General features: G+C 38.2%; 2 protein-coding genes across 2 annotated transcripts in view; both read right to left on the bottom strand.

Moving 5' to 3' along the window:
- The window catches only part of LOC131694092 (zwei Ig domain protein zig-8-like), a 683,919-nt gene extending 660,324 nt beyond the window's left edge, over window positions 1-23,595 (bottom strand). The window contains exon 1 of the mRNA XM_058982472.1: window positions 22,366-23,595. The gene's annotated coding sequence lies outside the window, so the exon portion shown is untranslated. The remainder of the gene's footprint in view (window positions 1-22,365) is intronic.
- LOC131687393 (thioredoxin-like protein 1) lies at window positions 14,209-14,744 on the bottom strand. The gene is made up of 2 exons (XM_058971475.1): window positions 14,425-14,744; window positions 14,209-14,278 (listed from the first exon to the last, which is right to left on the bottom strand). Exons 1-2 carry the CDS (start codon window positions 14,742-14,744, stop codon window positions 14,209-14,211), a joined length of 390 nt encoding a protein of 129 aa, XP_058827458.1.
- Window positions 23,596-23,869: the final 274 nt, after the last annotated feature.

The raw sequence follows: 23,869 nt of genomic DNA on the forward strand, positions 1-23,869 counted from the left end.
CTTTGCAGATGGATTTCGGGCTTGCTCCTAGGTGCGGATAAAACGAATCCGATAACGTCGAAATGTCCTTTGCCATCAAACTTCATAGCTTAACGCTCAAGTTGAATGCATCGCGATTACATTCTGTCACGGCCATGGGTCATTGTGACGCATTTTGTTTGCAACAAAACCAACGATGCTACCTAAAATTAGATTGAATCTTCCTACCAAAAGGACACTTGTACAAACACGCAACGAAGAAAGGAAATTAGTTATATTATTAGGTCGATGAAAGAATGGAGAACAGCTCATACTAGAAATAAGAAATCACATCAAATAGATTAAGATTTGATGAGTATAAATACTCATTTCAATAAAAGTCGAATAAAATCAACAATAATTTTGAAATTTGTTCGAGTAGGATAAGTTCGTGAAGTTGGTGGCTGTTCGGCCATCTATGGGAGCTATCCATCAATGTCAGCTTCTTTCTCCGAACAGCCTAGATAAGCCGTGTGGTGTCGGTAGTGGTTGTTTCAACCGGCTAAGAATTACACTACGGACTGCCTGTTCCGGTGGTAACACCAAACAGGGAACCCCAATTCCATAGTGTCATGCGACCCGTGCTATGGGTAAAATTGTTGAGGGGGTTTAAAATATTCTCAATGGCGAACGGAGCCTGGGAAAAGCCGGGCGAACTCCCCAGTAACTGGCTGTGGTCCACTAGGAGGTTGATAACTCTATTGTCGTTCTCCGTACAAAACCAGCCTAGAGGCCGCGTGGCATCCGGCGGGTTGAAGTATGTCAGTTATAGAAATAACTGTCAAATTCATTCCCAAAGGTGGCCGCGTCACTTATGAGGAGGCAAAGAGCTTTAGACCGATCAGTCTGACCTTCTTCCTTCTCAAATCAGTGGAACGTTTAATCGACCACTACATTCGGGATGGTAGCTTGGGCGAGCACCCGCTGCATGCAATGCAACATGCATATCAGCGGGGGAAGTCTACTACCACCCTGTTACACAATGTTGTCTACAACATTGAAAAAGCTTTTTCACAAAAGTATTCAAGTTAAGGAATGTTTCTCGATATTGAAGGTGATTTTGACAAGGTGTCTTTCGAATAAATTTTGGAAGCAGCACAAGATCATGGAGTACCTTCATATATCACGAACTGGATACACGCAATGCTTAGAAACCGACATCTGTGCTCATCGTTAAGACAAGTAGAGATGAGGAAACTGAGTGTCTGCGGATGTCCTCAAGGAGGTGTGCTGTCACCACTTCTATGGAACCTTGTCGCCGATAGCTTGTTGAGAAAACTAAATGAGCTTGGGTTTCCGACGTATGGTTTCGCCGATGATTATCATATAATGATCACCGGTATTTGCATTAACACACTTTTTGATTTGATGCAACAAGCCTTATGTGTTGTTGAGCGGTGGTGTCTTCATGTTGGACCATCAGTTAATCCACATAAAACCTCAATGGTGCTTTTCACGCAACGAAGGATTACAACCGGAGCTCGTCTATTGCAGTTTTTTTGACTCTGAAATTATTGTCGAAGATCAAGTAAAGTACGTTGGGGTAATTCTCGACTCAAAACTTAATTGGACAGCTCACATCGATTTCAGGATCAAGAAAGCTTGCCTGGCCTTTGGCCAATGTAGACGGGCTCTCGGCAAATCTTGGGGATTCAAACCCAAGTACATTCAGGGGATCTACACAACAATTGTTAGACCAATACTGGCATACGGGTGCCAGGGAGAAGTCATGACAATCCAATCAAAGTTAAACCATCTTCAGAGAATGGTCTTGATGGCGATGACTGGTGCGTTCTCGACAACACCTACTGCTGCTCTCGAGGCACTCTTGAACATAAATATGTGTTTCTGAAACAAGAAGCACTTTCTTGTGCATACCGTCTTAAGGTTACTGGGCTCTGGAACAGTAACCCAATAGATCGTGTAACTAGCCACACAAGACTGTGGCCCCAAATGGTTGCTTGGGATGAATATACACTTGCTTCCAGTGACCTTACACACACATGTAGTTTTCCTTCTAAAACTTTCAATGTGAGAATTCCTCTTCGTGAGGAATGGCTGTCTGGCTGGATGGAGCGACAACTTGAAGAATACGTAGTTTGTTATACGGACGGTTCTTTGTTGGAGGGCCGAGCCGGTGCTGGTGTCTATTGTCATGAGATGAGATTAAACCAATCTCATTCGCTTTGTAGATACTGTACCGTATTCCAAGCAGAAATCTTTGCGATTCTGTGTGGCGTACAATCCGCACTTCAACAGGGAATTTGCGGTAAAAGATTCTATTTTTGCTCTGACAGTCAGGCTGCCCTGAAAGCATTTAGTTCGGCAGATTCGAGATCGAAATTAGTAATCGCATGTCGAACTCAAATCGAAGAACTTAGCATTTCAAATGCTATCTACCTTCTATGGGTACCCGGTCATTCCGGTATTACTGGAAATGACTGGGCGGACGAATTGGCTAGAGCTGGCGCTGCGACTGATTTCGTTGGTCCAGAACCAGTTCTACCACTGTCAATAAGTTGGATAAAGCACAAGATTCGCTCTTGGGCTGCATTCGAACATGCCAACCATTGGCGTAGCTTGCAAACTTGCGTTCATACAAAGGCTTTTCTGCCGGATGTGAGTTGCATTGCAGTATTCTGGTCAGGGCACTGACTGGACATTGCGAACTCAATTATCACATGGCTACTATTCAGCGCGCTGAGTATTATTCATGTGATCTTTGTGAATCCGATTACGGAACATCATATCATTTGATATGCAATTGCCCTGTGTTAATGCAATTGCGCATCCGGATTTTTGGTTCTCCATACATAGATGAACCTATGTACAGAGAGCTGAAATTTAAGGATATGCTTTTGTTCCTAACCCAGTGTGGTAAAGAGCTATAGTTTTTTATCCGTATTTGAATGACAATATCTCTTCGGGGGTGTTGTCGTTCTGTTATCTCAATATCCCCTCGGGGGTGTTGATATATCCGCTCACTGTTTGAGTAGAGGTTCTAAATCCCTCCGGGGGTTGGAAGTTTTATTCCTGCTGTTGTAGCACCTGCAGATCGTTCAGCATCACTCCGGGGGTGCAGAATGCTCTGTTTTAATTGTTCTGTGTCGTTGTTTTCCTTACCCCTAACCTTACCACTTCCCCAATCCTTCCCATCCGGAAAATGATGAAAAGACGATTCTTGGCAAGGCACAAATCTCCGATCAACATGGGGAACGTGCCATTTGAGCCAGACGCTACTGATTCCTGATAACGCGTACAAACTTTGCAGATGGATTTCGGGCTTGCTCCTAGGTGCGGATAAAACGAATCCGATAACGTCGGAATGTCCTTTGCCATCAAACTTCGTAGCTTAACGCTCAAGTGGAATGCATCGCGATTACATTCTGTCACGGCCATGGGTCATTGCGACGCATTTTGTTTGCAACAAAACCAACGATGCTACCTAAAATTAGATTGAATCTTCCTATCAAAAGGACACTTATACAAATATTATTAGGTCGATGAAAGAATGGAGAACAGCTCATACTAGAAAGAAGAAATCACATCAAATAGATTAAGATTTGATGAGTATAAATACTCATTTCAATAAAAGTCGAATAAAATCAACAATAATTTTGAAATTTGTTCGAGTAGGATAAGTTCGTGAAAACGAAAACATGATTAGACACATGGTGATCGTTCTTTTATATTTTACATGTGTACTGACATACTATTTTTGCGCAGAATATGCGTAATAGAGTGGCTCGCGGTTGTATGAGAAAACTTCAAAATGATTTAAACTAGCGGGCACAGCGCTTTTTGAGTTCCTTTTGTGGTCCCAAATGCCTGTGCAACATTTAATAGCGGTTGGTTGTATCCCGGGTTTGCGCATTGCGTTCTAAGTTTGTATGGAATTTTATATGGGGAAATCTATTATTTTGCATTTACGTTAATAAAGATCGCTATTTCACTGAATATGAAAAACCAGCTTTATAAAACTACAGTTCAAACCTTGGCTAACAACTTTGTCGAAGACCGTAACTAGCTACGAGTTTTAAAACTTATGGAAAAATCCAACTGCAGAAATTGATTACTGCACCACCGACATCGATATTAAAAACTTAAATAAATGAGAATATGTTCATCGCAGAGACTTTGTACATTTGAATGAATTGTCAGAATTGCTGAATAACATGCACGTAGTCAGAAAATGAAAAGAAGTGGGGGGAGGCATATGTACTCCCCAGTCCCTTTTTCAGATTGTTTTGTATAAGACAAAGAATCAATACGTCCTTGTACATGTCAACGACTGAACTTTCTTAATATTTTGATAGATCCAAATGCTACAATTTTTGTTGTGAAATAAAAATTTACAATATTTAGGATTTACACCTACAAATTTATGTGCTGTTTTTGCTTGAGGCAAAACCTAATTCAGGTCTGGAAATCGTGTTGGGTTCTAACCTGAAGTATATTTCTGGTTCGCCAACATCACCTCTGTTTTGCGTGAACCTAATTCAATTTCATCAAAAAACGCTTGTTTGAAGTAACTATCCTGGTTTCGTTCTTAAGGATACGCATTTCTTTAAATTCTGACTCTGAACGGCTAAGAAGTAAAGTTTTAAAATATGTAAAACTTATAAACCGTTGTACCATTTTAAATAAGATAACAGTAGAGCCCTTAAATAGTAGTACTCAAACACGTAAGATTAATTTTTAATTCGGCGGTATAAACCAGCGTTGAAGATGTGCTACTCATGTTATACTAAACTATCTAAACAGAGAACTGGGGAGTACACAAGCCACGCCCCCTTTTCCTTTCATTTTCTGACTACGTCTATGTTATTCAGCAATTCATTCTGAACATTTTATTCAAAGATATAAAGTCTCTGCGATGACTATATTCTCATTTATTTAAGTTCAAAGTATCGGTGTCGGTGGTGTACTGACAGTGTTGGAAGAAATAATGAATTTCTGCATTTGGATTCAGCCATAAGCTTTAAAATCGTTATAACTATTTTTTGAAAACTCGTAGCTAGTTACCGACTTCGACAAAGTTGTTAACCAAGGTTCGAACTATAGTATTATAATGCTGGTTTTTCATACTGGATGAAAAAGCGATCTTTATTAATATAAATGCAAAATAATTGATTGCCCCATATAAAATCCCATGCAAACTTTAAACGCCATGCGCAAAGCCGGGAAGCAACCAACCGCTCCCAAACTTTGCACAGGCAGTTGGGACCACAAAAGGAACTCAAAAAGTGTTATGCTGAAAAATGTCATATTCGCGCAATCATCCAAAGGGCCACCAATTCTACTTATACACCAACAAAATTTATTCACACCACAGCGAGCGGAAGCGACAAACATGTGAACATATGAATTTCAAACGATCGTGATATCATAATAATCGAAACAAGAAATCGGATTTACAAAGCTCCTACCAAGCAGAGGAACTCATAACAAACTAAGGTTGAATTGAAAAATTCTTTGTATCATGCTTACATGATTTTTTTATGTGTTCCTCAGTGAAACTACACTTTGATTTGATTTTATTTTTGATAAGCAGAATAGGCACATTTCTTGTCACCTCCAAAACAGGGGCGACATTATGGAACCATTTCGAATCGACTTTTTCATACAAGCTTGTATACAATAAACCTTTCGTTTCGAGATGCGCAATGCCACCCCTATTTTGACACGGTTTCGTTTCCAGACATCGCGACTCAATTGAAAAACAAAAAAATAGATGAACGTTTAAAAAATTAATACGTAGCATAAATAACTAATAAAAAGCATTTGAAGCTAATAGAAACACCCACAAAAATATTTAGTGATAAAGTTGTCGCCAAAATGCAGGATAAATATCAATCTATTCAATAGTCAATATCTTTCTAACTATTCGTGAGCAAATTGGTTTTTAGTTCCTAATAAATAAAATTATCACTTATTACCGGCGAGTATTCTTTTGAACAATTCCCTCCGCAGATATCCTGTGAATTTGATCGATCAGTTAACTTGTAATAGGGCAAGTTAATCGATTCGTCGTTCCCCACCACTGTACAATATACATACACCGGAATTACGAAATGAAACATCTCTCAAATGCAGCCGAATTACCCAAAATACTGTTTTCATTTGATATAAACGAATTTCAGCACCCTGTTGCCGTAAAAGCAAAGCCCCGCGCAGTCAGTCGATGGGGGATACACAACACGAATGAGGCCATGAAAAGGCAATTTCTGAAACCGTTTTTTTGTAAATGGAATTTATACCTCCGTTGAAAAGCTGTCTAATCAATGATAGAGTGACCACATCAAGCTTTTACCGGGGACAGCGGCCAACTCTGACGTTGGCTCTCGCTCGAACGTTCCTAGCAAAATTTCCCTCAAGTTTTCGACAGAAAAACAAATATCTGGCGATATAATTTAGATGATTATAGGTTTAGTATTGGTTTTTCTTGTTAGAATATGTCCAAACTAGGCAGAACCGATTGTCTACCGGTTTGGTTTGTTCTTAAAATTTTCTTTATTTTTAAACTTTAAATACTATTTACAATTTAAACATGTATTCGGTATATGATAAATTTCATTCTATTCGCTATATTTTAAACTAAACCCGATTGTCTAATCCAATCCAAGTTCATTTATTCGACTGCTCAAACAATCTATCTTTAAAATTTGATGCCAAAAACGTAAACATGGCTAAATTCTAACAAAGTGAAGCAGCCCTCATAGTTGGCAGTTTCCTATGCAGCCGAGTAAACAGCAAATTTTTAAATTATTTTGTTTATTTTGTGACGTTGGAATAATGTATATGGCATCTATGTACCTCGAAATGCTCAAAATAATCGTACTAATGATATCCTGTTATTATTGTATGATTTAAAATTAGATATCTGGGAAAAGTCGTGGGGTGTCGGGCTTACCCACGGTGTCGGACTTGCCCCCGGTTCCCCTAGCTATTTCGGAGAAAGTCTACCTCGCGGTTAGTAAAATGTGACTCATACGATACAACCGTTTCCACCAGAGGAGGAGGCGAGGCTGCCGGCATCTACCACACTCTTGGTAGCCAGAGAAATCAGAATCGCTAATGAATTGGTTTTGATTCCTTTTCATTTTTTTTGTGGTCAAATTTTGAATTATAAAATAGAGAATTGTATTGTTTAGTACAATTTCAAAACTCAGGGAAACTAAAGCCTATTCATCGTTATCGTTTAGCTCAGATCGTTGTTGTATATATACTTCTCTCGTGCAGCGAGCGTTGGTTCCTGCTGCATTCCAATCTCTTACTTAATCCAGCCTTCAAAATTTCCTATATCAGAAATGAAGCCGTTTAGTTTTATAATCGAGCACCAAACTTTCCATTTTCAATTGCTACTCTGAGCCGGTCACTCGACAGAAGTACAGTTTGGGGACCATGATTTTTAACACCCCCTCCCCCATCGTAGCATTTTGTCACAAATCTCTAAATACTTCTCCTCCTGGTAATTACGTAGCTTGACGGTAACTCCCCCCCCCCCTTCTCTCGTAACACATTTTTTTAATAAAAAAGATGTTAGTTATTCCCCTTTACAAAAGCTACGTAGCATGACATGACCCCATACCCCCCTGTCGTCACACATCATCACAAAATACAAAACTCCCCCTCCCCCATATAATGCTACGTCATTTGTAGATGGTCGTGGAATTCTATTTGTTGGTGATGTCCAATTAACAGAAATAAAATGGCATTTTCGTTTTTGACAATGCACCACATGCACCGGTGTAAGCGGTGCTACACTCATTCAAACTTAGATATAATCAGTCTATCTCTTTTTTGCACTACACCGGTGTAGCACCAGGAAAAAACGAAAACGCTATTAGACTTATTTTAGTGGATTCATAACAATATTTTTGACTAACACATTTAAGTAATAAACTCACAAATTGAAATGTCTACTTGTACAAAAATGGTCGTCATTTGAGGCGTGGTAGTCGTTTGGCGGGCTTCAGGTTGAGGTAGTGATTTGACCGTGCGGGAAGCGAAAACTCAGTGAACATTTTTTTCTGGTTTATGGAGTAAAACCAGGACAAATTAAACATTTTCCTCGGATTCCAAGGACACCAGGCCAATCAGTCAAAACCAGGACGTTTGGTCACCCTAATTAATGAAAGATTATGATTTTGTTGGTGGATTCGAAGCAATTCAATTTTCACCAAAGTGTTTGGTATTTAAATGCCATACCTTACATACGCAGACATATATATATATATATATATATATATATATATATATATATATATATATATATATATATATATATATATATATATATATATATATATATATATATATATATATATATATATATATATATATATATATATATATATATATATATATATATATATATATATATATATATATATATATATATATATATATATATATATATATATATATATATATATATATATATATATATATATATATATATATATATATATATATATATATATATATATATATATATATATATATATATATATATATATATATGTATATATGGGTTGGAGGCTTAGTAAGTAGTAGCTGTTTTCAAGCTAGGACTAAGATATTAATGTCGGAGCGTTACTGAAAAATTCCAACTTACTAGAATGTACAAGTTTTAATTTGGAAAACGCCTTGAAGATTTCACGAAGCCGTATAATCGTATTTGGTATTATCAATATAATCGAAAGTGATAGTAAATGCCCTAAATTATGTGTTGATCTACTGGATCATTTCAATTATCGCGGGTTCTGATATTTGGAGTGGTATCCTCCAATGCTCATACCATCTCATGGACCAGTTTTATGATCAATCTGAAATATGGTGATGTTCCAATGTGAGTTGAAACAGAAGAGAATTGAAACAGGGCCTATTACAGGTTGCGCTAGGAATAGGCACTGCTTCAACTCTTCTCTGTTTCAACTCACATTGGTTTCCCCCAATAACTAGTTTCTCAATTAAAGGAATTTTATTAGGATCAATATTATAATTTTTTCCGCCTGAAACAGGTGGTTTGTGACAAACTGCTACGATGGGGGAGGGGGGTGTTAAAAATTACTCAAAAAATGTTACGTCATTTATGGATGGTCCCTTAAATTAAATGGATGAACCTTTATCGATCGGTATATGCAGGTAAATGAGAACGACCAAACGTTTCTAGATTTTTCAAGTTCCAGAATACCGATTTTCGTTAAAAAAGAGCAAGGGATGCCCAACAGTAGGGATGACATGTCACTCTTGCACACTAGATTACTTTGTATTTACAATGACTATCACTTCGAAAATATGATTACCAAATATAATGAAAACATTTTCGAATTACACCGACCGTTTGCACTGTGGAGGATCAGTCGAACGAGCCTAGCTCTCCTCCACAGTAAATCGCAAAAGAGAACGAATCAGGGTGGACAATAATTCCCCCTGGGAAGTAAACTGCAGTAACTTCCGGGATAGCTTGCGGTAAGAATGTTAATCCGGGGATTGTTCGCAATCGTCGCAAGGGAGGTACCAACAAAATGAGCCTTGCTCACCGCCTTAGCTAAAAGACAAGGTCCGCTGCTGTAGTCAACGAAGATACGACGAAAAGAGAACGCGGCAGTTGCTAGCTGCAACAGATTGGGATCAAGCATCAACAGCAGTGGGGAGTCGGAAGAAATAAAATTTTGGTTTGCTTACTTTTATCTTTATTTACGAAAAACAAAAATTCTGGCAGGAGTTCCTAGATCATTCTGATAAAAAAGGTACGCCGGGTTCTTACCCCAGTAGTGGGGAAACCCAAACTTACAAGCAGTTGAGTTTAAAGGTGCGCCGACAATGAAGCCAAATCTGCTTATCGAACATAGCTACATTTTTTTGTAACATTGTACGATCAATTACATGAAAAAGTATTATATATAAAGTGCTGTAAGCCACGAAACTTCAATTATTGCCGTATGGAATGATTGTGTAAGTCGGTTGAAGTCACTCAAAGTTACAGCACAGCTGGAGGTGCAGGGAAAACAAAGAAGTAGTCATTATCCGGCATTGGGGACTTAATTAATACGACCCCACGTGGCATCTCCTTTCAATTCAGGTTGTGTAGAGGCAAAAAAACACCAAAGCACGTGATCTTGGCATGCATTGGATTCGCAGCAACGCGTAAGGAATATGCATTCGCTTAGCGTGAAAAACATTGTGCTTAGATGTGTCTAAGCGTTGGCACATGAATTCCATGGAAGAAAATCGGGCAGCCAGCAGAAATCCATCAGTATTCCGGCAGCTGTTGATAAAATACCGCTCCCAGAATTCAGTTATACTCCTGCCAGTTATGCCGGATTGATTCGCCTGACCGGTTCTCCTTTGTTAGTCTTTGTTTAATTTTCGCCACATTTGCAACAAACATTTAAGGAGAATAGTTTTGGCACATGAAAAATAAAGGAGAAAAATAGATTTTGCTTTAAAACACGGTAAAAATGATGGTAATTTTATGTATCTAATTACGGAAGATATGTTTTTATTATAAATATATTTAAAATTTTTAAAAAAAATAGAGATAAAATACAAGAAAAGCCCTAAGCGGTACAGAACCGCTCCTACAGCGGTCCTTAACTTTAGGCCAGGCAGAAAAGCTTCGCTCCTTTGTTGGAATCTTTCTACTGAATTGGGTGTTTCGAGTTCGTTTCATTAAAATCCGACACTATCTAAGTAACAAAAGTTCGCGCCGGATTGACGGTAGGTCCAAAAACGAAAATACTGTTTGTGTTTCTGAGCAAGAAAAGGAGTTCCCGCTATTCTTCGCAAGGAATTCTGATTAAGCTGATGAAAATAATTGGAACCTCCCTAGTGACTGCGATGACGAGCAACCTATTTTTTGCGCCCAGTAAATCAATCCGGAACACACCGCAGTGTGCTTCCCAGACGTTGCCCCAGAGGGCAAACCTAGTTCGGTTTATCCAACACAACGAGAGTGGCCGGTGCTTTTGGATTTTTGTCATTAACCAGCGAAGTGAAATTTGAAAAATTTACAGCTCAATGAGATGTGCATTATACTTTGCCTAAACTAAACAAAGAAAGTCAATTTTGGAAATTGATACCTCGACACAACTGGGGAAAATTTCAAAATGATCGGTAAATTGGTTCCTGAGATGTCGTGATCGCAGTAAAGGAACTTTTCGAAAAAGAATTCCGAGACAATTGAGTTTAACCATCAGTGCAACGAGACAACCGTTCCGCATATCGAACACTACAAGCCACCTTCAAGTGATTAACAGTAACAGGTCTATCACTAGCTTAATCTCAAGTTGCAGTGCCCTTATCGTAATGAAATTTTCGCAGAATTTTCCTCATCCCACTTTCGGTTTGTTGTTTTGGTTTTGTTTTTCCGGAAGTTTCAGCGAGTCTTCGACCAACACATCAACTTTGATCCGCCACTGGACTCCCTGATGGACATCGACATGTCGCTTGAACCATCCCAACGAGCGATCGTCGTGCCCTGAAACAGGGCGGTACCCGTGCTGTAAAATCAGATCTCTTCTCTCTCTAATTTAATAAAAATCATCAAAAAACTCATCTATATCCGAAATGTTTTGACAGAAACTGGCGTCCTGAAAAGAGTCAACCAGGCGAGAATTCTGGACTTCAGCAAATCCTTCCTCACTCAAAGCATTCGGGTCGCTGACTGACTTAAGATTCAATAGCTGGTTATGTTCAATACAATTGTGGAAATATCTATTTTATTTTTTCCTGTTTATTTCGACTTATATGTAGTCACATTTTCTTTTTTAGTTTTTAATGACATTCAATTAGCTAGAAATTACTGAGTAGGGAAAGTTATGAAAATTTAGAGCCATAGTACTCAAAGAGAGCAAGGATGTAACATATACAGATCGGAAAACTAGAAATGGCAGGATTATTAGAAACAAGCTTAAAGTCTTACGGACTATTCTTTTGTCTTCTGCTGGCAGGAGTCGAGCTTAGACAGTATTGCTAGGAATCACTCAAGTGTACCAACATGTCTAACGACAAATACAGACTTGTCCCTCTTTACCATTAGAATCGTCGGCACGACATTCATTTGCATTTACACATAAATAATGAGCATAATTCCTAACGGTAAATCAATTTTAATTCTTTATAGTTCATGTTCAATCATGATTTTCCAAATGTTATTTTCACTGTCTTTGGAGGTGTTTATGCCATAAGTAAAACATCAAACAGTTTCAAATTTGAAGTTGCGTAATCGTAGTTTTTAAGTGTAATATACAAAAAGTCCTACTTTGATGATGGTATTTTATTTCAAAAGCACATGTTTCCGCCTTATTTTAGTTAGAAATAATTCCTCACAGTCTGAGAAATGTTGAGGAAAATATTTTTCGTACTAAAAATAATGGAACCGCCCCAGTACGGATAACCAGTAAGGTTATATATATCCCCAAAATTCCACGGCCCTTGACCTAGACCAACCGGGCCCGTGCGTAAAGATGGTACGCTCATTTCGTATATTAACATAACAAATACCACTTGAGAAAAATGTCAATGGTCCCACTGTTGCCTTAACCCTTCGCAAATTTCATAGTGCACACAATGCAATGCAAACTAATTAGTCTTAGTCTTGCGCAAATGTAAAACTTCACGCTATTTGCGTGTTAATTATAAATCTCTACCATTATAAACTCCATTGCATTGGCCTATTAGTTTTATCCGCTAACCACAATCCGTAACGTTTTGTCTGCAGGTGCCACTAACGGTCGATTCCTAACTGAGATATATGTTTTAGTACATGTGATCATAATTATGAACAATATAGGAAAGCGCACTTGTGTATATTGTATAACCGATACTATTATCAGAGAAAATGAAGCACCATGCGCTTCCTTAGAGAAGACAATGCAATGGAGATGCATGGTTGCCGAATGCTTTGGGTATAGGCAATATCACACTATCCGGCGGATTTGAGTAAATATTTTGCCCGTCACTAGTGAAAAATCCAGATTGCAAATTTTTTTCAATTTATTTTTGCATGAAACCCTTCTTGAAGAAATCTACAAACAAAATTAAACGTGCCTCTTGATGTGAAGAATAAAAGTGCATTTCTCATTTCTTTAATGGAAAGGTTTTTTAGCAACTCAAAAGATGGCAATTTGGTTCTTAGACGAGGGCACGTGGGACTCACTCACCCGACTAGAACTTTTAGGTCCAAAAATGCAGTCAATTCCAGGGACACCAAAAACCCATGCTTCCATTTTATAAAAGGATAATGTAGTACTGGTTTATTGAAATTGATTGTCGTAGCTTGTAATATTAGTTGTTATAACCAATCATAGCTTCTTTTTTGAAAGTTTAAAAAACCCATTGCTTTGTTCTTTATACTACAGAGTGGAAAAAAATATCCGTGATTAAAGTTTCAGTCATATTTTTGTTGCTTGCATTTAAAACAATATTATATTCTTGAGGAATGTAGCGGTACAAGAATATGCATCATTTTCTCTCTTCTTTCGACTTTTACACGTCTCATCAACCGCCTAGGCAATGTAGGACGAAACCGAACCCTTACACTGATAGAATATATTCGTAAATCGCTAGTAATTAGTTTCGAACAGACAATTTTCATAAAATATACGAATTTGTCGTACATATGAGGAATCGTTCGTAGTTCTATTGAAACACTTTTATTTTTTATTACTAATTTTTCGTGAATACCACGAAACGACTTTCGTTGGCTTATTACGAAACAGCTTCATTCAGCAAACGAATTGTTCGCAGCTATATACGAACATCTTTATAATATTTACGAGTACTATTCGTCAAACCGTCAACGTCAAAAGAGCTTCAATAGAGGTAGAATATGAAGTCATTACTGCTATACGTCAGATAATTGTTGATCATCACGACGGTCTCAGTCTGACTATTTAGTAGCCGTATCCGAGCCCGCCGCTTTCATGAAGATTTGCTGAACCTCTTTCGCTTCCAGCTGATCCAGAATCCGGAGCAGTACGAACTGCTCGTTGGTTTTGTATGAATAAGATTGAGTTTTTCTCTGCAGGAGCAATGACAAAATAATATGCTATTTTTTTCCTGCTCATTATTTCATTGAACAATTTATAAAAAGAACAAGTTCACGTATACGTTCAAGTATACGATCAAACATATTCGTCACCGCCTTCTAACCATCCTTCTCCCGGTGGTTCAAACAATCTAGTGGCTTTCACCCTTCTTCCTGGCCACCCGCTGGAAGTCATCCATCTTAGTCGTTGCAATCGGTGACCTGATGAAGGCCAAATGATCGATAATGATCGTCTCGTCGCCGGAATGGTTATCCTTCACGAACAGCTGCATATTCTGCACGTTCTTAAATTTAATGAAGTGAAACGGATTTGGTGATCCCGACACAAGATCCCTCTGCTCCAGTACAGGTTGAGATTCTCATCTTTTTTCGGTCCGTGAGAGGGCGGTGCTTTGAACTTGATGGCACTGATTTTGACCAGCTGATTGAAGGTAATCGAAATGCTCAGCTGTTCGTCACAATCGGACGCCAGATGACCACCGCTGGAACTGAGCGCATTCACCATTGGGTGGTCGTTCGATTCGTTCAAACATTCGCACTGGTTCTTCTGAATGAAGGTGTTCAAGTCCAACATTCCATGGCCGTAATCTTCTCCAGATTCATCCACGCTGGCGACGTAATGTTTCTGTATTTTGGCTTCAAGTTCATTAATGTCTGCACCCTGCATCCTGTCAATCTTTGTTCTGGATCGGTAGAAAATAAATATTGGCAAGGTCGACACGCCCTGGGACGGCGCCGTTTCAGCACATCTGTCGACGTCATCTGTCGACCTTGAGAAACACAGCCTTTGGACATTTCACCGGAAGCTTATCGAATAAATGCGATACGTTTCGGCACGGTCCACATCAAGCTGCGGTAAAATTCACAACGACCAATTTTCCTCCTGCTGCGGCCAGTTCGGTTTGGAAGTGAGCTTCATCGGTGATTGCTTTAACAGCCATGCTAAATGATTTCTTGCGCTGCTATCGGTTAGATGAAGATTCTAGTTAAAGGGCCACTACTTTACCCGGAGAAATAAACTACTTCATTAGCCTTTAACGTTATACACTTTTCTCCACACAAAATTCAACTAATCGAGAATGACGAGAGATGAACGACGAAAGATGAATACGAAAACTTTTCTTAGATGAACGAAATGAATTCGTGCGACCCAGGAGATTGTTCGTAATATACACAAATGTTTATTAAAATAAACAAAACATTTCGTTTCATTCACGAAAAATAAATCAACATTCGTGCAATGCACACTAAATAAGTAAAATTTACGAAAACTTTCGTTCATCAAGCGGCCATTTCTTCACACCACAGTAAAATCGATTTGGCCACATCGATTTTTTTAAATAAAAAAAAATCGATGTTGTCAAACATCGATCCCAAAAGATCGACTGAAAACAATAAGAGACTAACAAATACGAAAACTTTTCTAAAATAAACGAAATAAATTCGTGCGACCAACGAAGTCGTTCGTAATATACGCAAACATTTATTGAAATAAATGAATCATTTCGCTTCATTCACGAAAAATAATGTCGTTATCAACGATAACATTCGTGCCATGTACACTAGATAAGTAAAATTTTCTAAAAATTTTGTTCATCAAGCGTCCATTTCTTCACACCACAATCTTTCTAGTCCTCAATAGAGATGAGCAGGTTGAAATAAAATCGACGTTGCCAGATCGATCCTTTTAGTTAGTTAAAAAATCGTCGTTGTCAAACATCGATCCTAAAATATCGATTCAAAAAATAATATGCTAATGAATACGAAAACATTCGTAAGATGGAAGAAATAAATTCGCGTCAGCAATGAAATCGTTCGTAATATACACAAACATTTATTGAAATAAATGAAACATTTCGTTTCATTCACGAATAATAATGTCGGTAAGAGTTAACATTTATGAATTGTATGCGTTTCTTTCTATCTTTGCGAAGTATAAATTTAAAATTGTGGATCAAGCCTTACTTCTCGACCTAGGAGAGTTGAAACACCCTGTTTCAACTCTCCTCGATGATGAACTTCTAGTCTTATGGTAATGTTATAATCACGTTAACGTTCCTGAACAGTATCTTGCTGTTATTACTGTTAGGATAATTGCAGAAATTCCTGTATTTGTACCCAAATTTTAAGATTAATTTTCAAAACAAATGTCAGTTTTTACGTAGATATACACTGTGGAAAATAATGATAAGAATGTATGCCATTTTAAGGAATTATCTTAGTGTGATCGAATAAAAATGACACAATTATAACAACTGATGATTTAGAAAACGGTTACTTGTTTCAACTCACATCGCTGTTTCAACTTACCTCGGTATGAGGAGAGTTGAAACAAAGAAAACACTGTTACAAAAATCAATATATTGATGCTTTGTTATTGATTTGTACCAGCTATTTTGATGTAATTTGATAAAGCATAAACAGAAGTAAGAAATGTAAAATTAAGCAGTCATCGAATGACAGTTTTTGTCGATTTATCTAACAAAAACAAAAAAATGTTTCAACCCTCCTCGGTCTCCCCTACTGTCGAAAAATGGAAGATTACTTTGATATATCTTAAAAAGATATTAGCATTTATGACCAATTTGACCGAAAGTAGCAAAGGGTCCAACATACTATATGCGGTTGTGGGAGTTCGAACTCAGGTGAGCTGCGTTTAATGTAATGGGCTTACCGGCTACGCTATTCCTCCTCATATAATATATTCAGACCTTCATAGTTGTAAGACGTTTGATGCTGAAGAGTGCCTCCGTCAATAATGAGGAATGATGCAGTAAGGCGGGTTAAACATCAACACTACAATGTCGACGATTCATTCAATTATTGTCCTTACACTACGACAATCTAGGAAAAATATTTAGCAATCTTGTTGGCTTGTTAATAAATGACGATTACGTGATTTACAAAAGTTACATTAGTTCATACAATTATGTTGTTATCAATTATTTCCTGTTCCTGATATGATGCAGCTGGAAAAGTCAATTGCCAGCCTAAAAACAAGCCACATTTTTTCGATCATCATGCAACTACATTTACAAATGACAATATTGAATGTTGCAGCCATTGAAATCAATCGATATTATGTCGAATCTTAGTAAGCGATTCGAGGTTCATTCATTTTAAATTTTCGAATTTTTCGCTGCAGGAATTGAATTATCTTTTAAAATAGTGTCTCCTCCTGTACAAATTGTTGGTGGTTGTAGATTTTTGCTATATATTCTGGCAAAAGCTTTGTGCTTTCTTACATAGTGAACGGTTCGAAGAGGGACCATTCATAAATTAATGTAACGTAAAAATTACCCAAAATTGACTCCCCATGTACCAAATTGTCATAAATGTATCTATTTGTAGCAATATGTCACAAATTGTCGAACCCCCTCCCCCCTAAAAGCGTTATGTAATTTATGAATGGTCCTAAGTAATATTAATTTGGAATGTGGAAAAGAAAATCCACTAAAGTAATAATAATATTTTTATATTCAATGAATTAGTATCTCAAAGACGGCGCCGGTAGTTAAGTGACATGTCTCGGGTTTTGATGGTAGAGACGCCTCTCTGGTGTGGGTGATAGGCACTCAGTACAGAAAGAGACCAAAGGAAAAAAAATAATAACAATAATTAGCCCTATCACCTTTCGAAAGTACAAATGTTCAATACCTTCATGGTTACGTAATCAAATAAACACAGCGAAACGTCAAAATTAATCGAACCGATAAATATGAGAAACACAATTCTAGAGCTTTTATTCAAAGCGTCACATCTACAATGAGTGATTCTTTGGTTACTTTCTCTTTTGATTTTTTTCGGCGTCAGTATAGCACTTCTCACTTAATTTGCAGTACAGATCGAAAGACGGTGGTTTTTACTAGCATAGTAGGCAAAGAGTTAAAGAATAAATGTTAAAGCGATCGAATTATAAACAGAAGATAAAGTAAGCAATAACAGTCTCTCATTGTAGATATGTCTTTTTGAAAAAGGCCTAAGAACTCATTTCAATAATTCACTACCACAACTATTAGGAGCTCATTCATAATCAACCACAAACAGAAATGCAACCATGTACCAACCATGTATGTAAACCCAAACATAAATGAATAAAAATTTGGGTTAAGAAATTCGTTTCTCTAATAGTCATGTAAAACAGTCGAAATAGGAAACACATCGAATGCACGTTGGCGTGAGGCACAAATCCTCGACTACCTACGGGATACGTCCAATTTGAGCCAGCATATTCTGATTCCTAATTCTGACGCCCCAAGATATTTTTAATAAGGCGGAATGTCGTACAAAAATAACATAATTGGTTCTGCATCAGACGACGGTATAGTCGAAAATGCCTAATCCAGCCTTGAGAGTATCGTGTGAACTCAAGAAGTCCAGGAGAAATTTTTAGAGCTTTTCATGTAGATTTGTCCAATCACAATCCTTGAAGTGATGATGAAATGAAAATTTGCCACATGCGCGGATCGCTTGCCAAACAAGGATTGTGTACCGAATTTTGACAACTTCTTCTTCCACTTTCTGTGCAAATTCCTTGTGAACCATTGTTTTTGCTCAAAATGAATTGAAATTTCAATCGAAATGTTGGATTGACGTTTGAATTGGTCCAATACCATCCTGGTCATGCAGTGCCTCGTTTCCTACCATCACTTCGCTTGATTATCTGATGCTCTTAAAACGTCACATGGATTAAGGTGCGATGTGCGAATTTGATCCATGGTTACCCAGACGCTAAAGAGTTATAACTATTAAGTACTACTATTTTTTGGAATATAGCCTTCAGAATGATTCTATATTCATCTTAAGTTGGGGGCCGTAAAAGCCCGGGACCCCTAGCCCAGTGTGCCCATGCGTAAAGACGGTACTGGTCTCTTCCTAGACGGCCCTATAAATTGTCAATCTCATTGTACCGTTTTATAGCATGAAAAACAGTTGTGGCGTTTTTGCTTAATTCCGAAACTGAGTCAGGTTCTAACCTCAACCGCTGTCAGGAACATTTTGACAGTAGTTGGGGTTAGAAACTGACTCAGTTTCGCTTCAAGCAAAAACGACATTATAGTTGGTATTATAAATCTCGACAAATATTTGATTAGGACTCAAAAGCCAAATGTCAAAATGTACTTTGCGGATAAATTCTAGAGAAACTGTTATTACCCACGGTGCATAGCAGTCAACGAAAGAAAAAAAAACTTTTCTCTTTTGTTTGTTATCAACTACTGTGCTCAGCGATTAACGGCTCGTTTTCTTGCTTAAAAACGCTTAATTTTTGTAGAGTTTATGTCAGCATCTTCGAAATTTGAGCCCACACTATAGTTTAACATACATCGAAAATTATTATAACATGGTTTCAATATGTCGGGACGTTTGGTGCGTGACGCTAAGTGCTACCAAAACATCGGAGGACAAAAATCGAGGACTTGTACTTAACTGTTGTTGACGGCGACTACGATATTTACGTTCTGACAGGAAGTTGGCTTGATGGTCGTATTATATCGATGCAGCTCTTCGGGGATTCTTACGCGGTTTACCGTGCCGACCGAGGTGCTCGTAACAGCATCCATGGTTGTGGTGGGGGAACTTTGATCATTGTTTCTTCCGCGCTTGTCTCCTGTGAATTTGGTGTGGATAGTTCATCAAGCATTGAAGCTGTTTGGACGAAGAACTACTTTATTGGAGCTGTTTACATTCCTCCAAAAAAGACTTGACTGCTTTATTACAGCCTGCTTCTTTCCAAACAGATGCAAACGATGTGATGATAGTCCTTGGTAATTTTAACCAACCAGGACTTATGTGGGTTTCTTCTGGACGTGGATACGCTTACTCTAACTCGTTATCCTTGACAACAAATCCTGCCAGCCGCTTATTTCTGGATAAGATGACTTTTCACGGATTAAATCAAATAAGCACGATTTTCAATCATCAATCTTTTATTGACCTCGTCTTCGTCAATAGGAATGCTCTGCCTGAGTGTTCTGTGAGTGAAGCTCCCAGTAAATATAATCGTTCCTTTGGATAACTATCTTCCCACATTAGAAATATCCATTTTCATCATTTGTTCACCACAATATGAAGAGGCTTTAGCTTCGCAAAACTGATCTAGTAACACTACGTCACTTCCTATTGCTGATTAACTGGAGTGTACTACTTGATCCAGTGGATATAGATGCTGCGGTCGATCTCTATAACCAATTACTCCTTGACTATGTTTAAAAATCCGTTCCAAAATGTTTGCAGGCTACTTCTCGACTGCCTTCACGACTGATGCACTGCCATCGAGGTCGAAAACGCGACCCGTGTTGTTCCCTTGGTGCGGTGGATATGGATGTTTTCACCATTTCAGAACAGGTTCTTCGTTCAACAAAGAATACTAAATCGGCTTATGCTCCAAGACTAAGTGCTATGCCTTCAGCTGTTATGAAAAATGTTCCAAAACTTTAGCGATCTCTCTGACGCACCATTTCAATATGTCATTTCAGCAGCAAAAATTTCCCGATGATTGGAAATGTTATGTCATGTTTCCTGTACACAAGAAAGGTGCCAAAAGCAACATTGAGAACTACCGGGAAATCACTTCTCTGAAAATCGAGTAAAAATTTTCGATTCACTTATCAACGAGATGTTGTTTTCAGCTAGTGAACATTACATAAACATTTGTCAGCAAGGATTCTTCCCGGGTTGATCGACTGAGGCGAATCTATTTAGCTTCAAAAACTTCAGGTAGACCTGGTCTACACAGATCTTAAGGTCCCTTTCGGCACAGTTAACCACAAGATACTGCTTGCAAAGCTTGATAAACTAGGATGTACCACGAGATTCTGCCACTGGCTCCGATCCTACCTTTTACATCGCGAGGTCTTCGTGCAAATTGGTGATAACGTGTCTGAATCCTTTTCTAAAAATTGTGGAGTTCCTCAAGATAGCACACTAGGTCCGCTACTATTTTTATTGTTCGTGAATGATGCGGTCTTCGTTCTAATGCGTGGAGGAAAAATGTTTTCACCGAAGACCTGAACATATTCCGTGTCATAAGGAATGAAGCTGATTTCTGTGAGATACAGTGTTTTGTTGATATATTTTCCAACTGATGTCAAAGAAACATGTTGATCCTTACGTTGCGAAATGTTTTCTCTCAGTTTTCATCGTACAAGGGACATGCTTAATGTCAACTACAACATTGCTGGAACTCAGCTGCAACGCGTTGACCACGTAAAAGATTTAGGCGATGAAATGCTAACTTATACCAATCACTTATCAGCGACCACTGACAAAGCAAATCGACTGCTGGATTTTATGTTCAAAATTTCCAGCGAATGCGGGGATCCTTTGTGTTTCAGGGCTTTATATTGCTCACTGGTGCGCTCGTAGTTGAAATTTGCAAACATGATCGGACCGATCATGCAACGTGGAGTGAAAGGATTGAAATTTATACGATATGCCATTCGTCAATTGCATTGCAATGATCCGTTGAACCTGCCACCATATGAGAATTGCTGCAGGTTATTAGGACTACATACTTTGCAAGATCGTAGACATGCTTCGCTGGCTATTTTCAAATCTAAACTTGTGTTGGCTGAGTAAAAGACGTTTCATATGAAATGTACTCTGGAGCTATCCGTGGAATAATCAGGTCAACATTCCCTTCTACGAACACACCGAGCCCTTATCAAACTAATGAACTGACTAGTCGTTGTCGATTTTGGCCACTTCTTCGAAGCTTCCGGAATGGTCGCAAAAAGATCACCATGGTTATATTCAACCTATACATACATTATAGAAAACTCTATTTCCGATTCGATCCGAAAAACCCAATCCACATAAAATTTAGTTTCAACTTGATTTACCAAAGAGCAATAAATTATAAATTAATTCATAATTACACAGGAAGGACAATCACTAAAACTCCATAAGCGTCAATTATTTAATGTAAAATTACTGCTATTGCGAAGCCCACAAATCAGTTGCGTGAAAACATTTGATTGGGACAATCTCAATCACGCTTTTCTATTTACCCGGCGGAAAAGCATTAAAATTTTATTGTGACATTTGGTGCCTTGTTTTTTTTCAATTCAATGCAACAGCTAAAATCTCGCCGTACACCGCGCAAGGCGGTTTGCGAACTGGAAATTTAATTTCCCGTATGAGAATGTCATCGTAATAGATTTTCACATTATTACTACTCGTAACCTCTGAGTTATGAATAATCAATGATGATTGTTCGTTGGATCACTTCCGTTATTTTAATTTAAATGCTATTGGATTTCATAATTATGAATAGGGGTTATAATTACCTAGACTCTAATTAACTATTGCTCGGCTAGAAGAACACACATCCAACATGAAAAGGGTAGCTAGGCTCTGTAGATTAATATGTATATATGTATCTATAGCAAATATTCCAGTGATGTACTATTATAAACAACGGCGAACTACTAGTAAAATTCGTTGTCTTTTTTTATTTCAATCGATTTAATTCTTTTCTTGCATATCTCACTTTTGAATCTCACTGAGCTCTTCTCTCTCCACTGAGTGCAGTGGATTATGTAACGAACTAAAGAAGTAATCCATAACCTGCTGATCCAATTAATATTCACACAACCGCCGTACTGAGCACTGATAATCCTTTTACTCTGCTCACTATTCGCATTTACTAATCACCTCTTATCCAATTGACCCGAACTCGGTTTAAACACTTTCTCGCCGTTTTTTGCCTAATCGGCAAACTTGCGTAAGATTCGAAATATCCTCAAAAGGCGTTAATTTACATAGTTGAACAAATGGATAGTTGAAGATATAGAACAGTAATCGTAACCAGCTTTTTTCTCTAGCTTCTCTCAAGGGCAATTTTTTATATTTTTGTTGTATTTTCTCCCGTATTCTCGAATCTACTTCACCCTATTTATGGATCATCATCACCATTCACATCATCATAACTCTTTTCCACACCACACAAGGGAATCACATATACAGCATCCCAGGTGCACATGTATACTCTGTAACTCAACGCCTGCTATTCTCCTGCAGAGACTCACAATGATTTATCCTTTCTCGCTTGCTGCAGTGGTCACTTCTTCTTTGTCTACATCCAAGCACAAATAACTCATTCTTCACGTTATCCGCTATATATCAACACTGGATATTATTCACAAATCCACGGTAAAAAAAGCTGTCAACAAACGTATCATCAAATCTCGTGCCAACTTCTTTCGTTCCTCGGTGAAATATATTCGTAGGGAAACTGTCAAACCGAAGTGTAAAATTACTTGAAACCACCACGATCAATCATTCCTTCGCCCTCCCTTGGCCAACGGACATTCGTACGACACTTGTCTGATGAATCCACGACACTTTCACCGAACCTGCTATCCACCTGACAGCACCAGAGAAACCCTGTAGCAACAAACCACTGTTGTTTGAGGACAATCTCTCTCGCTTTAAAGGACGGTACCGCGGAAAATTCGACCCGGATGACGCACTACCACCGAATGCACACTCTATTCTGACAGAACCTAGAAAATCCTAGTATCCTTACACGGAACTCTGGCAGTGAAAGCTCCACTTTCCCACGGATTGGACATGCGCACTAGTAACGATTCCCCTCGGTTTCTCTTTCTGAAACCATACTCACGCTCCAGTGATACGAAATAACTGCTAATGCGTCGGCGCGTTGCTATCGGTCCACTGGGATTCCTCTCCGGGTGTGATCGGATTCGATGGAACTACTTCTCGGTAGTGTGTTTTCAATAATATTCTCTCTTTCCTTGATGATAAACAAATGATGTACCATTAGAGAAG

This window comes from Topomyia yanbarensis, chromosome 3 (genome assembly GCF_030247195.1).
Source record: "Topomyia yanbarensis strain Yona2022 chromosome 3, ASM3024719v1, whole genome shotgun sequence".
Lineage (NCBI taxonomy): Eukaryota > Metazoa > Arthropoda > Insecta > Diptera > Culicidae > Topomyia > Topomyia yanbarensis.